Genomic DNA, 17,993 nt, shown 5'->3' with positions numbered 1-17,993 from the left:
TTAGTTTTATTGTGATTTTACAGGCACTTAAAGTACTAATTAGCAGGTTTTATGGACTAGCTACACTACTCTCTAATATAAAAATAATCTCTGTATTACTACAAAAAGATGGCGGGAAAACTCACTGAGTAATCTAGTAGTTTTTGGTGGAATAAGCATTTTTCATTTTGTGGTAATATGTAGATCGACTGTTGCTCCTTCTTTGGCCTCCATCCACTGTTAAGTCATTTTAAATTTGTAGTTGTTTTGATTTGTGAAAGCCATAGCAGCAAACCTGAGCAACAGCTCCACCGAACTTCATCTCCCAGGTGGCATTGCGAGCGGTCTGTTTCTAGGTGTCTAGCAACAGCTACCAGCCCAGACAGCCGGCGGCAACGGGAGCGGTGTTTCTCGGTGTGTCTTCCCACGATTATTTCGCTGCCGGGGTGTTCATAATTAATAGTCGCTTGGCTGAAAATAGTGGAAAAAAACAACCCTGACCCCTGCACAGAGATATGAGCGGCAGCGGGCGGCCCAGGACCAGCTCGTTTGCTGAGCCGCCAGGTGTTCCAGGAGCCGCTGCTGCGTCCACCGGATCAGCCGCTGCCGTGGGGAGCAGCACAGGAAAGTCCGGGGTCCCGCAGGCCTCCGGCACCAGCTCGTCGGGATGCTCGAACCTGAAGCTTGCCAGTAAGTTTTAATTAACCGCCAGCTCTTTGTCGGAGTCTGTCCAACCAATAAATCGTAATCTATCCCTTTATTTTAAATATATCTGCCGGTTTTATGTGTCACAACCCAGAGGAAAGGCGTTATTGCTCCCGTGTAGGGGCTAACAAACTTGCTAGCGTGCTAACTAGCTAGCCTGCTAACGTTAGCCACTTGTTTTGTATGTAACCAGTTCCCTGTCCGGCCGATGGATGTATTCACCCCTCCTGTCATACTAGCTCACTGGTCATCACTTTAACCCAGTGTTACCTCAGCCAACCACATGAATAATCATCCATGTTTTTAATAAGATCAACACCCGTTTGATTTCTCTGTCACTGTGGCCAGGGTGCAGTTAAACGGGCTCTGTTGCTCTTTGTGGCCAAGCCAGACTGAAATACCTAAACTTGAGTGCTGCATTCAGTGTTTTCTTTTGTGGGTGTCGTTGCGAGTGTGGCATCGGCTATCAGTCTGGCTCGCCTGGAGAGGGGTCAGGGGAGGAGAGCCGCCTTTTCACCAAGGTCACCTGTGGGGCAAAGGCTCAGCAGCAGGTGGCCGACGCCTGGAGGATGCAAATGATGCGCCGTCTGCAGGAATGCCAAGGAGAAGGTTACCCCTCAGTCTGCGAGGATGGAAATATAGTATGGCCCCTTTATCACCGTAGTGACAGGTGTAAGCAGAGATCCGTGTGCGTATGCATGTGTGTTAATCCAAACCTTATCATCCATTAGCAGGCAGCGGTGTGTGACTTTGATATCAGAGCCTGAATGGGAGGTCATCTCCAGTTCAAAGCAGTGTGACCCTTGTTTTCTCTCCCTCCCTCAGCAACAACAGCAGCAGCAGCAGCAGAGCAACACCGCCTCAGGGCCCTTTAAGATCAAATGTCACCCCAGACTGTTACAGATACTCTTTTGGATGATTGATGGATACGTGGTCAGGTTTTGGAAGACCTGGGGGCTATTTCAAGAGGCAGGATTAACCTACTTAGGCAGATATTTGTGAGAGAGAATGATTTGATTTGACATTTTGAATCACTGGTTAAATTACACTTGGACATGGAGCATTAAGGATGTTGTGTTGCCATACCAACCAGTGATCTGTCATTATGAACAACACTGGAAGATATTTGATGATGAAATGTTGGTCTCCAAGTAGTCCCGCTTTTACAAAATGCACATCATGGCAGAAGTTGATTCTTTTGCTCCAGCTTGTATCCTGACTTAAAGTTTAATATTAACCTCTAAGGATCAAACTTCAGCTTCTTTTCTGGTTTTCTTCACCTGCTTACCTGCTGACCTGGTAGATACAGCACAGTATTTGACGCTTGCTTGCATTACAGCAGAAGGTATGAATGTCTTAAAGAGAGGGGAATGAAGATTTCAGTTGTGGTGGCGTTTGTGGTCATTTTACACCAAAATATTTTCCTCTATCACCTTTTGAATTGACGATTTCATGAGGCGATGCTTTGCAGGCGTGAATTAGTGAGTTTTTGTATAATGTTAAGATATTAACATCCAAAGGGAAACAGATCTGCAAGTAGGGATTACTGCCATAAATCAGAAAATTTCCCCACATCCCAGTGTAATTACCATGGCTGCTGTCACTGTGTCCAAGCAGTTGTTCCATTATTCACAGTCTGTGGAGCAGCTCCAGGATTTGTCTCATCACCACAGTCTGTCTCTGTGCTATTCAGCTTTAGGAGAAAACGTTTAAGTTTCTCAAATTAAATTCAGCTACACTTTATTATAGAAACACAATTCAATATCGGATTCTCCTTTTAATGAAACAGAAACTGTGGAATGATTTACGACTGTCTCTTTAACACATTTAACACTTGTATCACAAGATTGTTTTTGTCCACAATTGCTCAACGTAAATTTTTTGTAAACAAGCTTACAGTTTACTGACAGATGTAACCATGATCTAGTGGGAAGTGACACTGTGTTGACTCTGTGGTAGACGGTCCCATGAGTGTAATAGCTCTGAAACAATAGATACCTGATCGAAACCTCACACTTGCACCAGAGATTTTCCCTATAGAGTAGATGGCCTGGTTAGATTTTTGGAGATTTTGCTGCATTAAACTGCATATTAATAAGGTAAACTTAATTCTCTTGAAGCTACTTTGCTTTAAGATGTGGAGTTCATTTAAGTACGCTGTGTTTCTTTGTGTATGAGGACGAGATATTAACATAAAAATCTGCTGGTTAGTGCATTAATCAGAATGATACGCCTGTTTTTATTAATAAAATACAGCTGTTACTTTGCATGAAATCTCCTTCTGTTTGAGTTTAAAGACACAAAATAAATAGATATGGACATGACAAAGATATTATTTCCTCCTGGAGATGTGAGTTTCCTTCTGTGAATGACAGGAAGCAGAGTGTGGTACAGTGCTACGCTGATATGAAAACACTGAGCTCAGACACAATGAGGCAATGATAAATCAGAAACTCTGACAAAGCCGGAGTGAGGCCTCATCTTCACTATGATAGATTACTGACCTCCGGCAGGATACAAGTCTGTGGAAGTTGTTTCTTGTAGTGTAAGAAAAAAAATAAATAAATGAATGGCAGGAGGAAAAAAGCTCTGATACCTCCGGCTGCACTGACTGATGCATCAGCAAGAAAATGTAAGAGGACCAGCGTCACAGACAGTTGGCATAAACGTATACTTTAACCAACTGTCCTACTTTTGTGTGTGTGTGTGTGTGTGTTCGCATGATGAACCCAGTCACTTTAGTTAGAGCACACACTGACCCGGTCACTCTGCAGGCCACACAGTTTCAGCTGTAACAGATATCGCCAGCGTGGCTATTGGATGACCAACCACACTTGTGCGTCTGGTCTGAGAACAGTTTACCGTGTGTGTGTGTGTGGATATGGACGTGCACCAGGACACACAGTCCTGGCTGTAAGAGGGCCATATCAATAAGTGCATTGTCTTGTTTGGTAAACAAAGCATTAAGTATGTGGACATGGTCGGGCTGACAGTGATACAGCGCGATGACAACTAGATGGCAAAGGGCTGCTCCATTATTTAAACACCACAGATCAGCAGAGGAAAATTAAATCTCCATCGTCTGGTCAGGCTGGTGAAAGGGATCCAGAACACAGTAGCTTATTTTAGTGGCACTATGTTGATACAAAAAATGACAGAGGAAAATCAGCAAATTGTAGTTGTTGGTTTGTAAAGTGGCTGGCTGAGCAGAAATCATGAATTAACCAGGATTTTTTATGGTTTTGTCTCTTTCTCCTCAGCTCCTTTTTCTCCTGGTAATTCTCCCACTTTGACACTTTAAACTCTACAACAACAAAAAACATTTAAAGCTTTTCTAACTCTCACAACCCCCACTGTTAGTACAATTTACTCTGTTTGCTTTCTGTGCTTAGACTTAACCTGACACTTAAACTTGCTTCAGCACTTCCATTTTTACAACTGTTTCGATTCCTGACAGGGATTGTAATTTGACTTCTACCTCAACTACAACCTGAACTGTTCAGATAAAGATTCTCCAAATCTTTGGTTCAGTTCAGACCTCAATTTTTTAGCTATATTTTTTTTTATTACTCATTTTGAACCTAACTCTAACAGTGTGATCACTTAATCGTAGATATAAAGATATTAACATGATACATGCAGTTAGAAGACAATAAAATAGGTGTAATATGTACAAAATACACAGCCTACTTCACCTTCTGAGAGGGGATGTATCATGGTTTTATCTTCCCATATCACAATACGATATCGTTAATGTTTGTATCGTGGTTTCACTCTCAGTTTCAGAATCGTTACACCCTTAGTTTCAACTGTTTTTAAATGTTTCAGTGGTGAAATAGTGAAATATTGACTTTCTGAATCTGCTGCAGATGGACTGATATTCTACATTTTGGTTCATCTGTCTTGTACTTAAACCGGCAGAAGTGGCAGTTAAACATTATCATAAAAACAAAGAAAGTTCCTTATTCTTATCTGTGCTGTAAAGATGCTGAGACTAGTTGATAATAATAATTGAACATGAGTTATAGTGGCTGAAACAACATCAAACTGGACCCCAACACTAGTAAGAACAGAGCATCGCCTGGAGGACAGAAATGTTTTAATTTGACTTATTTTTCTCACGTTTTGAGGGTTTAGTTAGTTACTTTGCACAAGAAACCACAGATCGTAAATGTGGCTTTTGTGTGAGTCAGATTGTGAGGTTGTTGTTGGGGAGATTTGGATTTAGAGATTTTTATCACTATGATGGTTTTTCCAGGCTGTCATCAGCCTGTTTGTGCAGTTTGAAGCACCTTTGATTACTATATACAGTTCTGTGTTCAGGCTGAGTGCAAACTTACAACACCACTACCACCAGCTTCGAACTTTTCTAATGCACATTGTTGGTAAGACAAAATATAGTTTCTGTGGATGACTGAACATGAAGCTCCAGTCATTTTACCACATGCAAGGTGATGATATACAAACCTCTATGTCTGTTTTGTAGTTTTATATTAACACCAAGGCACCACAGGGTGCTTTACTCTTCTTTGAGGCAGCTTTTTTCCAACCTTTTCATAGCAGCAGACACAGTAATTTCAGACAACCGTACACTCTACAAAGAATTCTTCCCAGTGTGTTTTATTGACCACTGTGGTGTGTTGCCGCTGGATAATATGACAAACTAATCCTCGTATGGAAGACTGTGATCACTTACAACAATTTATCAGGACAAAGAAAGTAGCTGGCCTATTTTTGGGTTCATTCCCACTTTAATTAGTCACAGTGTCTTGAATATGAACTCTGCCATTCCCTTCTCCTTCCTTGGAGGCTTTTGTAAAGTTGACGTCCGTTCACCAGGCTGTCATTAACCTAAATATTCAAATGGCCGGCGGAGAGACAGCCCAGATGTTAAGGCTCGCTGCAGCAAGCGTCCCGGGTTGAATGTTGCAGGGTATTGTTTTGGTCACGTTGTGAATCGGTTTCCTATCCTCACCTCTTGTAGGAAGGAGCCAGAGGGACCACGACAAGTTTTAATCCTTCTAAGTTTTTGCACAATAAAGCAATTAACAGATTACCTGTTATTACACATGAATAAAGTCTTACTACTTCAAATTGAAATAGAGGAGATTACTCTTTGAAATCCCTGTTCATACTCATGTTACACTGCAAAGCGACATGTCCTGAATCATAGCACTTTATTATGATTTCCTTTGACCTCATTCCAACCCTGTTCCTGCTTGTTTCCTAGGAGACAGTGGGAAGGTGACGACAGTTGTGGCCACACCAGGTCAGGGACCGGACCGCCCACAGGAAGTCTCTTACACTGACATCAAGGTGAGCAAGAAAAGTGAAACCAGGACCTGAGCTCTGTCCTCATGTAGAAGAACTGCTGTGATTACCTCTGTTACGACTGAAACCAAGGCTTTTATCATCACATAGAACAAGATGGCTGCAGTATACTGGGCTGGACTTGATGAGGGTGGTGATCAGTGCCAGTGGCTCCTTAATTATTTTGCCAGGGGCTTTTAAAGCAGACTTTATAGCCTACTTTCTCTTAGTTAATTTGCCTATCTCTGATCTGAAAATGTGACATAATTGTGTCAGTTACAGCCTAATGAAATTACATGAAATGACACTGGTGCGTCTGTGAGTGTGGTGTGTAAACATACTTCTATCACACCTTTTATCTCAGAGTCTTATTATACTGGCTTATCAGAGATACTGACATGTTTCCAGTCCCTGCAGCAGTTGAAGGTTAGGTAATAAGGACTAATAAGAAAGTAAATGGAACATCTATTAGTAGTAATCATAGATAAGTGTGCGTTATTAGTTATAATTTCACAGCTCTAGTACAGGATGACACTTGAAATCCAACACATGCATTGTCTACTGATCATTTCCTGCCATAAGTTTCCCTTTATTTATCCTTTGGTCCATACATTCTCAGGTGATACAGTATAAAATGTCTAACCCACAGTGACATCTTCAAATAGCTTGTTTTCTTTCATCTAAACATCTAAAACCTTCAGATATTTATTTTATTATTATAAAAGACGAAGATAACCAGCAAATGCTCACATTTGGAACCAAAACTGAAACTGGAACCTGTTTCATCAATTATAAAAAAATTGCTGATGATCTGATTGACATTTGATTGCTTTTAGAGCTAAATCTATAAATTGCATGGGCTAATATATCTAACAGACATTAAAAGGTAATTTAGTCCATATGTACTTTGGTTGTGGGTTTTTTTTTTTTTCTAAATCCACTGAATCTGTATCAAGGTTTTTTCTTTTTTGTTTTTTTGTTAGCTGAACAGATCCTCAGTCTATCAAAGGGCTAATTCAGTTATTACAGAATATATAGTAACTCTGGACGTTAAAGGGGTTTCATGTTTCATGTTCTCTACAGATAATGTTTCACAGTCTGTATCAGCCTCTTACTCAGTGCTGCATGTCAGAGATCATGTCAGGTGACTAATGGTTCAAACTGAAGATATTTATCCTCACTGTGTGTCTTTGATTAAAGTGTATTTAGCTGTCAGTTACTTGAAACCTACCCTCAGTAATCAAGGAGGAGAAACCTGATTTTCTCGGGTAGATTTTTTCCTGGAGAAAATTGAGGAAGCAGGAGAGAAATCTGATTCCTGACCTGCTGCATGTAAACACTGATGTACGGTACTGAGGTTACTGCAGTGTATGTCAGCACGTCCTCCACATAACCTGGTTTATCTGAGGAACCTGGTTACTTGAGTGCACGTAAACACTCTGACTGGAATTCAGCATGAGCCTGACTTTGCTGATGAACACAGGTTTTAACCAGTTATCACACTCGTGCTGTTGACCTACTTTAAAACAAACAGGTTGCACCAGTTTAGATGCTGAAAACAAACACAAACTGAAAAGTTGTCACAAAATGTTTCTGGAAAATGTGATCACAGATGAGCTTCAGTTATGTGTCACCTGAAATAAACTCTGAATGTTTGTATTTGCTCCTCATCTGATTAATTGTTTCCTCTTTTCTGAAAACCACACAGGTGATCGGTAATGGATCGTTTGGGGTGGTGTACCAGGCTCGGCTCATCGACAGCCAAGAGATGGTGGCCATCAAAAAGGTTCTGCAGGATAAGAGGTTCAAGGTAAAGCATTAGCTTTGTAGTTTCTCCACATATTCTGTTGTCTTTTGTGAACTAAATGGTGCACGTCAGGGACGTTTTCTGACGTTCAAAGTTCTTTTCGTGCTCAGTTTGTTTACTCAGTTTCCCCGTCTACACTCGTATGTTTGCAGAATCGGGAACTACAGATAATGAGGAAGTTGGATCACTGCAACATAGTCAGGCTACGTTACTTCTTCTACTCCAGTGGCGAGAAGGTACTCCAGCTCCTTTTTATTTGTTTATTTTGTTTTGTTTTTTAAATTACAGAGACTTAAATCAAAAAATCATATTGAACAACAAATCAAAACCACATGAAACAACAACAACTCGTAGAAAATATAGTAAAGAGGAAACCAAGCTGTTTTCTGATCATGCAAACATTTGCATTGCAACATTAGTCACCACATTACACACTCGTATCTCAGAACCATAGTCTCAGGAAAGTAGAGTAAAACTGAGAAAATGATGTGTCCACGTACTGCACATAAAAGACAAGATTACTCACATATGACGTAAACAGAAATACCCCAACCTTGAAAAAAGGGAAGTAGTCCATTTCTTGGACTGACAAATATAGAAGCTTGTGACTCAAATGTTGCAGAAGTAAATTACTGGGAAAAATATTATTATTCAGTGTCTGTGTTCCCTTTTTTATTTAAAAATGAGGTTTCCCTTGTAAATGTGTGAATGCTTGTGAGATAACTCAGTTTGTGGCATCTTTATCCTCTGAATGAACCTGTTACGTGTTTTAAACTACACCCTTCTCTCTCTGTTTAATGCTGTCCAGAAAGATGAAGTGTACCTCAACCTGGTGCTGGACTTTGTCCCTGAGACGGTCTACAGGGTTGCCAGGCATTTTAACAAGGCCAAGAGCATCATTCCTATCATATACGTGAAGGTAAAATTCACCAACTCACTTCTGCACTCACTGTATTTAATTGTATTCTTACGGATCTCTCTTCTGTTTTTTATTTCAGTATATTGTGAATAAAATTGAGAAAACTCTTTCTCTTAACTCTCAGAGTTAATTGATAATTTTTTCAGCAGTAAGCAAGGAAGCATGTTTTACTACTTTTACTGCTACTACTTTTACTTTTGTGTGAGTTTTTCCAGTAAAATTTGTGTATGGAAATGTTTCCTTGTCTAAATATTAAGGCTTTTTTGGGATGAGTTGTTCCCTGAACGTCACACAAGAGGGCATCTTTACTCCATCAATCTAAAACTCTTCCACAGTAACACAAAGCACCATATAATCATTATGTTATCATCGTGTTTTGTCTTTTTGTTTCTTGGGGTTTTAACAGTATAAACAGGTGATCTTGTGTTTTTTTGTTTGTGTTGTGACCTCCTCAGGTGTACATGTACCAGTTGTTTCGTAGTCTGGCTTATATCCATTCCCAGGGCGTTTGTCACAGAGACATCAAGCCCCAAAACCTGCTCGTCGACCCAGAAACTGCCATTCTCAAACTGTGTGACTTCGGCAGGTAAGACACAGAGAGAGAGGATTTTACAACAGCAACATTTAAACAGATCAAACATTTGCCTGTATGTGTTTTAATGTTTTGTTTCCTCCTGAAACAGAACTGTTTTACCTAATCTGCGATTTAGTTTTCACCCTCTTCATCCTCTAACCCTTGGACGCCCCCTCCCGCCATTCTTGGCTTCAACCTCTCGTCATTGTTGAATATGATTTCTTGTGTTTCCCCAGCGCCAAGCAGCTGGTCCGGGGTGAGCCCAACGTGTCGTATATCTGCTCGCGGTATTATCGCGCGCCTGAGCTCATTTTCGGTGCCACAGACTACACGGCAAACATTGACATCTGGTCTGCAGGCTGCGTACTCGCCGAGCTGCTGCTCGGACAACCCATATTCCCCGGTGACAGTGGGGTGGACCAACTAGTAGAGATTATCAAGGTGAGTGTGTTGATGTGCGTCTGTGATGCTGCTGAGTTTTTTGTTTTGTACTGGTTGTGTCTTATATTGTTGGACTGATCTTAAGGCAGCTTCCTGTTTTCAGTTAGGGCTGGACTGGCTCTGATCCCCTGATTTGATTTGATTCACAAAGTCCAGATGCTTCAGTTACATCAGATAAATATAAATAATGCATAAAATACTTTTCTGAATTTATCCTGGGAGCTTAGATTTCTTCCATATTCAACAACTGAACAACACTGTTGTTTCCCTTGAATATAAAATTGTGCAAAGCGCATATTATCAGCTAAATTGTAAACACATTTCCCTGGACCAAGGATTCATTTTCCTTGGCAAATGCAAAACAACTAAAACATGATGCATCTCTATTCTTTAGGCCTACAGGTACAAAACTGTACATGTACACCAGTTATGAGGGATCATCATCATACATAAATGTAAAAATAAATGACACAACAGACCTTTAAACTGAGACATGGACCATAAATATTCACATCACAGTTTGCAGGACTGTTGGGCTATAAGGCTGCTCATATAGCAGCATTCATGTACTTAACTCTTTAAATTAAAATGACCTTTTTGTTCACGTTGCAACAACATTATTCCCAAAAGGAGACATTTTACACATCAAGCTCTAACAGAACCACTCACAACAAGTAACCACAGCGCACACAGAACATTAGAGTAGATGTTTACTGAGAAAAAGCACAAATATGAAGATTGATCTTTAGAGTTTGTGAATTGATATTAAATTGTTCAAATAAAGAATGTGATAAATCTGAATTTCTTTTAAGACATTAACAGTGTTGGTGTCATATGACAGGTTGAATAGTTCATCAGTTCATCAGCACACTAACATGGCGTCTGTGTGTCTGCAGAAAACTGCTCTCACTCCCTCCTCCTCTGTTCTCAGGTGCTGGGAACACCGACAAGGGAACAGATCCGAGAGATGAACCCGAACTACACAGAATTCAAGTTCCCTCAGATCAAAGCTCATCCATGGACCAAGGTAAATAAATACCAGAGGACAGACAGCAGTCGGTCCTCTGCAGGCCTGCACTGTCTGGATAGATGTGTAGAGTGAAGTTTGATAGATTCTGTGTCCTGAAAAATATAAACAGGACGATTGAATATTGATTTCGTTATCAACTAATCTGCCAATTATTGTCTTGATTAATCGTTTAGTTTACAATGTTATAGAACAGATAAAAGCGGCAGATATTCACAATTAAGATGCTAAAACTGGGATGTCTTTTTTGCTTGCAAATTCACTTAAATAATTAACTGATTTCCAGAATAGTTGCAGATTGTTTTTGTGTCAGTCAACTTATCAGTCGACTAATTGTTTCAGTTCCAGTGGTCATTATTCTTCTCCCTGATTTTTATGATGTCCCTCATCATGTATGAGACACATTTGTACATTTTTATGTAGATGAACTCTTCAGAAATGTCAGTGCACACATACCCACTGCAATAATCTACACAATGGTCCTTGTTCCAAAAAGAAAGCTGATGTGAAAGTGACATATTATACCTGACATCGGTTTATTAGAACAATAGAAAGAAATCCTGCAGACGTGTTGTCGCCCACACAGGCTATTTAAATCTGCAGGTTGAAGCGCTCTTATGTGCTTCTTCTGAAAGTCGATTAACCCCGACACCTACAGAGCACAGAAACAACGTAAAACCAAGAGAAGTGGCCCTTGACTGTTTACTACAGAGTGGATAGATCTCTGCTTCTTTAGATACACCTCACAGAAGTCATTTTGTGTATTTTCTCTTCTTCTGAGGTTCTACACATGCACCACATTTGCTGAAATAAGGTACTTAATATAAATGATCAGAATGTCATGCTTACCTCCAGTAGATGATGATTTAATTTGGCTTTAAGGTAAAACTGCCACCTCTTGGTTGTTTCATATCAGAAATACAGAGAGTGTTTCTGTCTTGAAAAAACTCATTTTTGGACGTAAAACTCTTCCTGTTCCTCAGGTGTTTAAACCTCGCACCCCTCCAGAAGCCATCGCTCTCTGCTCCCGGCTGCTGGAGTACACGCCGGCCTCGCGCCTCTCCCCGCTAGAGGCCTGCTCGCACGCCTTCTTTGACGAGCTGCGCCAGCCGAACACGCGACTGCCCAGCGGCCGGGAACTGCCAATGCTCTTCAACTTCAGCACCACAGGTACACGAGCTCAAGATCGTAGATAGATTCAGGCTCATCGTCAAATTAGGGACGATGACATTGTTCAGCTGTGTGTTTAAGTCGTCACCATCTGTTTCGCTAAAAGCAATCAGGTTGTGTTTCCTGGTTTGTTTAGGGCCAACGCTGTGACCCCTGAGGATGTGCGAATTAATGCAGCGTACACTATTCTTTTGTTAAACGACACCATCCTCTTTGTTACGTGACTCATCGTTAAATGAAAACTCTTCTTTTATCCTCTGCAGAGCTGTCAATCCAGCCCCAGCTGAACTCAACCCTCATTCCTCCTCACGCTCGCGCTCACACAGCTGCTTCCGCCCACGGTGGGAAACTTATTATCATTTTATTGTCAGTGTTAATATCACTGGTTTTGCATGGTTTTGTGCTGACTGACAGAATCTGCTAACGTGACAAAAAAATCCAGACATCACAAATAACAGTCTGGAATTAGAAACACTTAATTCATTATATTGTCATTTTTTATTAGTTTAATTTGTTGAGCTCAAGCTTAAATGACATTTTCACTCTTGGAGTCAGTTTGTGTTGTTAAAAAAAGATCATTAAAAATGTTTATGATCATTTAGAGTGATTACTTTTTATGTCGGCGTCTGATGAATTTTAGAGGCACAGTAGTCTTGAATTTATAGCAACTTCTCAAAAATCATTTGTCATAAATACAGACATATAACATGTTTTTATTACAAGACAAACTAATTTACAGAGCAATTTTTTTGCAGTAATAAAAAAGTAATATATTTTTCTGGGCACAGGGTGACAGAAACAGAGTTTGTCGTGCACTGATTAGATTTAAAATACAGACACTAAAATGTTTTTAAACATTAATGTAATGTTGTTTTTTATTTCATGAACTGAAAAAAACAAAATTGTGGCATGTGCACCTTCAGCAGCTATCACAGCCTTCAGGTGCTTTTCTGTTCTTGATTTATGAATTTAAACTCACTCTTCAAGTTCTGAGATATTTTTAAGCTAAGTTTAAAGATCTACTCACAGATTTCATGGTGGATTCTGAGCTCTGCTTTGAATTGACTGCAAGACATTTGCATCCAAAATTATCCCCCTGTGCCGCTGGCTGTTTTTAAAGTTTGTGAAATAAACTGTAGCGGTTGTATCCACATCTTATCCAGTCATGTCTGTTGCTTTTGCACTGTTGTAGAGCATTAATTCACACCTCACTCTCCTCCCCCTCTTCTCTCCTTCAGATGGCACCGGTTCAGATTCATCTCAACACAGTTCAGTACCAGGATCTCTTAACAGCATCTGAAGCAGCTTCCTCACCTGCCTGCCTGCCAGCCTCACCCTTATCTCAGACACACACACACACACACACACTCACTCTTCAGCTTTCCTCCATGCTGCTTGCTCTCCTCTTAGATGATCTGTTTTTGTACAGTAAAAACACTGAACAAACTATTAGTTCTTTAGTTGCCAGGGTTGAAGCTACAGCAGGAGATTGTTACACACACACACACACACGCACACACACACACACACACACACACACACACAGTCGTCTCGCTGCTGCTCGGGTGGTATGTGAAGGTTCAATAGTGGGGGCTGGTCCTCTGTAATATAACCTTTTTTTAATCTACATTTTTTCCTTTTTCTTCTTTATATTTGTGTTTATTTATTTGATTAATTGAAACATTATGTGATCACACATTTTGTCTCTAGAGTTCTGTTTCCACTTCTGTTTTTTTTTTTTATTATTATTCTTAGACTGCACACTGCCTGACCAAGTCTAGAATCAGCCCCAAGCAGATCATCAGGGTAAAGGACATTTTTTATTTTAGCTCAGGACGGGAGAACAGCTGCAGGGACAGAGAAATTCATAAATTCACTAGCCACATTATTCGATACTAGCCTGATGTTAAATTACCTACTGAAGTGGCAGAAAAACTCATCAGCACCAGGAAGTATTTATCAGTGTTTGGTTGGATTTCTGTTTGTCATGAATCATGTTCAGTGGCTGTGTTTTTTAGACTAGACTGGAAATCACCAGATCACCCTGATCTAGACAATGTTTTCTGGTGAAGGAGTGAAATGTTCCTGACCCTGTCCACAGCTGTAAATCCACCCAACAAAGACTGAACCTTAATTTTCTTTTTTGGGCGTATTTACACTGCACATCAACTGCTGACTGATCGAGACTCCTTCTCATCTTTTAATAGCGATTTTATTTTTGAATTTGTTTACACATCAGGACGACAGAAGTGTTGATTTGTACCTCCAGAGGAAAACTCCTCGGCTTCTTCTCTTGTTCTTCACCACAAAAAAAAATTTGAATTGGAAATGTCAGTTGTGACGAAAGTGTGAATGTGGTGCTCGACAAAAGCAGATTGAGAGAATAATTTAGAGCAAACAAAGCTGTTGAATAAGTTGGTCGCTCTGGATTCCACTGTCCAAGATTATTACAGCGATAAAAACTTAAAGGGTCCCCACAGTCTTAAACTGAAGACAAATACCGAAGCCTATCTAATAAACTAGAGATCAACAGGCGTTACTCGTCACATCATTGATGCTGCTTGAAGAAATTGTTTGTGGAATTCACCTGCTGAAAGAAATTAACCAAATTTTCTCCTCCTTATAAACACCCAAAAAGAAAATACTGATTCTACCTATAAATGAAAAACTTCCACTGGTTTCACTCATGTTACTGTGGTAGAAAGTGTCAGTGAGTAGAGGCGAGGAAGAAACAAGCAAAATGAATGTCGGTCGTCCTGAAACTAAGGAATGCTTAAATGTGGATTGCATGTTTTTAAACTGGGGGAAACTTCATGTTAACATATTTATTCCTTTGTTTTTGGATGAGAGTTTTTGACTGAGAGGGCTTTGAAAAGGTGTTGCAGCTTCCTCTTTAGCAAACTTTGCTTCCATCAGTGGAAATAAATGAAAAGTTTTTACAAGAAGAAACAATAACTGAGGATAAACGAACATTTCAGGTCATCAGTGCTGCTGACATGTCGTACAGAAACATTAAGAATCACGAATGAAAGGCTAAACGTTAATGACAGCTGAATATCGAACAGGTAAATTCCTTTAAAGTGACTGTGTTTGTTTGTGTGTTGTACTTCTATCTTTATGACGATTCAACCTCATGAAAGCAAGGACATTTGGCCGGTCCTCGCTTCTTCAAAGAGCCGTTTAAAGGCCAAGACGAAGTCGTTCTAGGGTTAAATTTAGAAATAAGTTGAGGTTAGGTGCACAGAGAATGTATCACTATAGAAGTACAAATGTGTGTGTGTGTGTGTGTCTGAACACATCCCAAACTGCAGTCTGAACAGCCACTGTTTTAGGAATAGAGCTGTCAACGATACAGATTTTTAGTAAGCAGTTCAGACCACTTGAACGTTTGTAGTATAGTATATTTGATACTATTGTACCATGCCTCCACCTGCTGTTTTAACTGCAGCCATGTTTGTTTTTAACCCTTTTTTAATATAAGTCAAGAGCTCTGATGCTTTTTGTTTTTTAATTCCACCACACATTCATTTTATAAGAGGAGAGTGGAGAGCATTTTTTTTTTGTCCCTTCTCTTTCCTCCCAGCTGCTGCTTCTGAGTTTCAAACTAGCAATCCTCCCCCAGTCTGGTAGGTTACTGCCGCACATATTCTGCTTTCTTTTGCTGTAAAGAGTCCAATCAGCTCATTTGATTAACTCTGCGGGGTGTGTGAAACACTCAGAGCTGTCAGACTCTCTGTGGCTATGAACAGGTGTGAAAACTCCCTGTGAAGAATCAAACTCTGATTTCTCTCATTATCAGAAGCCATTTATTTCCTCATTCTCTCCTTCTTCCTTCTCTTATCGCACGTGTAAATATCACTGATTTTTATTTTCCTCTTTTTACTTTTTATTACAGAGTTGTTTATATCTTATTTTCCTCATTCTCTCTCTCTATGAAGCAGTCTTTTAGTTGGTGCATTTTTGTAAATATGTTTCTTTTTTTCACAATTCAAAATGTAAATACTGCAAAGAGAAAAAAAAAGAAGAAAAAACAGTCTACTCCTCATGTTTGTTAATGATCTTTCTCTCTCTCTTTCTCTTTCTTGTCCAGTGAAAATTGTAAAGTAGCTGTTAACATCATCGTTAACTCAGCTCTCCTCCCTGTTAGGTCCTCTATGGGACCACCTGACTGTTGAAAGAATATTGTAAGGGTTCTGTTCCAAAATGTTCTCCGTCTGTCCACTGATATAATCACCCCAAATATTATATTTCATCTGTCAAATCTAATGGACTGAGTCACGTTTGCTTATTTGAGCCATATAACAGCAGCATTTTGGGTTTGAATCCCATGAACCCTCTGACCTGCTCGTCTGTATCTTGCTGTTGATCTTACAGTGTGACAAATGCAAAAAATCAGAAACAATGAAACAAGAACAGTGAAGCAGAGTTTTGATTAAATTGAAACAGAGCAAGTCGTCTTTGTGAAGCACCTTAATGAAGTGCAGAGCTGCAGATTCTCCACAAGATGGAGCTGTTCAGTCTTCATGACAGAGTTCTACTCTGCCAACCTGCACCAATCATAGGAGACACATTCAGAATACATTTCAAGATTCCTTTAGTTGTTTTCTTTTGGCTTTAGTAACCCCCCAACCTTTTATTGTGGAATTAAAAGACCTTCCTTCGTCTCTCCACAGTAACCAGGAGGACACAATCGCATTCATGCTGACTAAAATCTTACATGTTGCAGATTTAAAGCTGTAAACTTTACTTGAGGGCAGAAGAAACAAGCTGTAAACACAATACTGACAAATGATCTTTGTCTCTATCGATTAGCAACTGAATGCTCCACTGAGTTCACCTGTTAGTCTGCTGTTTGAGTACAGTGGAGTTTTAAAGCTGAAACTCATGGGACCTGCAGATTTATGTGACAGTTCTCTGTGGGTTTATCACTGTGAGCTAAAAATATCACATTTTGTTTTGATACATTCTTATAAAAATATGTGAAGCTCAAAAAAGAAAAAGAAAAACCACTGTTATAACACTTGCCTGCCTGCAGATGGCGCATATGTCACAAATTACAGCTGCTGTTCTCTTCCTTGCCTGTAGATGGCAGACACTGATATGCCAATAACTGCATATCTCAGCAGAGTAATTTTACACATCTAACCTTCAGATTTGTAGCCTTCAGCTCAATCTGATGTTGAGGATATTTATTGAATTTTGATTTTAACATTTTTAAATAATTGAATCATTGCAGCTCCCCTTTTAGAGTTGTTGTTATTTTCCTGCCTGTAGAGGGCGCAGTTGAGACTGGAACAGCAGGGCCGAGGCTGCAGGTTTGTGTGTTTTCTCATTCACTTATCTTTTTGGAACAGAACTCTTTTTGTTTGTGTGTTGCGACAGATTGCAGTATACATGATTACTGTGCAGTATTAAGAAGAATGAGTCCGCTGCAGGTCACTGGTGTTCTCAGAGGGAGGTGTAACGTCTGACTCGAGTGATCTCACAAGTGTTTAGTTGGACTGGAAATCACATTATGATGTCCAGCTAGTACTCAACATGGGCATTTTTGTATTATGTGCTGTATGGCATTCAGAACTGCTGCTAATGATCACAAGATGGTAGAAATAAAGATTTGTGTTGTGAATGCAGACAGAGCTGTAGGCTGTGTGTTTGTGTTTGTGTCCAGGCAACGTGCAAACACGTTTGCACCGTTGGTAATTCTCAGAAATTGTACTTTTTGTTCCTGTCTGATTCTTCTCACTTTATTTAATTTTTTTTACTCCACTGCTGTTGACGTCTGGTCTCGTTCTGCCCCGGTTGGACTGATGTGTTGGGTGATGGGTGGATGGAGGGATAGAAACAGAAAGAGAGAGGAAGAAACACAAACCTGTTTGTCTCTGTTCTGTGTGTGTACGATATGGACTCATTTACTGTAATAAAGTGATTAAACTGTGTTTAGATTGTGTTCACTTTCTCTATGGTCTGAGCACTTTAAGGGTTAGTTCCTGTTCAGAGGTCGAGAGGAGGATTCACTAAAGGTAATCACTAAATTTTGCTCTCTCCAGGCTTCCATATCAAA

The 17,993-nt window shown here is 40.0% G+C and overlaps 1 protein-coding gene across 1 annotated transcript; it reads left to right on the top strand.

The window, feature by feature from the left end:
- Nucleotides 1-294: 294 nt before the first annotated feature.
- LOC108881923 (glycogen synthase kinase-3 beta) lies at nucleotides 295-17,868 on the top strand. Its single transcript, XM_018674130.2, has 11 exons — nucleotides 295-669; nucleotides 5,915-6,000; nucleotides 7,703-7,804; nucleotides 7,954-8,037; nucleotides 8,610-8,720; nucleotides 9,176-9,306; nucleotides 9,531-9,735; nucleotides 10,667-10,762; nucleotides 11,746-11,932; nucleotides 12,196-12,273; nucleotides 13,171-17,868. Exons 1-11 carry the CDS (start codon nucleotides 495-497, stop codon nucleotides 13,230-13,232), a joined length of 1,317 nt encoding a protein of 438 aa, XP_018529646.1. The 5' UTR covers nucleotides 295-494; the 3' UTR covers nucleotides 13,233-17,868.
- The last annotated feature ends 125 nt before the right edge of the window (nucleotides 17,869-17,993 follow it).

The sequence above is a fragment of the Lates calcarifer genome, linkage group LG3, assembly GCF_001640805.2.
Source record: "Lates calcarifer isolate ASB-BC8 linkage group LG3, TLL_Latcal_v3, whole genome shotgun sequence".
Classification (NCBI taxonomy): Eukaryota; Metazoa; Chordata; class Actinopteri; family Centropomidae; genus Lates; species Lates calcarifer.
Note: the sequence above shows the minus strand (reverse complement) of the source record. Positions and strands in the feature narration are given on the sequence as shown.

Excerpts from the sequence above, each read along its gene's own strand:
- LOC108881923 (XM_018674130.2), top strand. The coding sequence starts at position 495 with ATGAGCGGCAGCGGGCGGCCCAGGACCAGCTCGTTTGCTGAGCCGCCA. Across the intron at positions 9,736-10,666 it reads AACTAGTAGAGATTATCAAG|GTGCTGGGAACACCGACAAG; the intron begins GTGAGTGTGTTG and ends CTCTGTTCTCAG. Across the intron at positions 11,933-12,195 it reads CTTCAACTTCAGCACCACAG|AGCTGTCAATCCAGCCCCAG; the intron begins GTACACGAGCTC and ends TATCCTCTGCAG.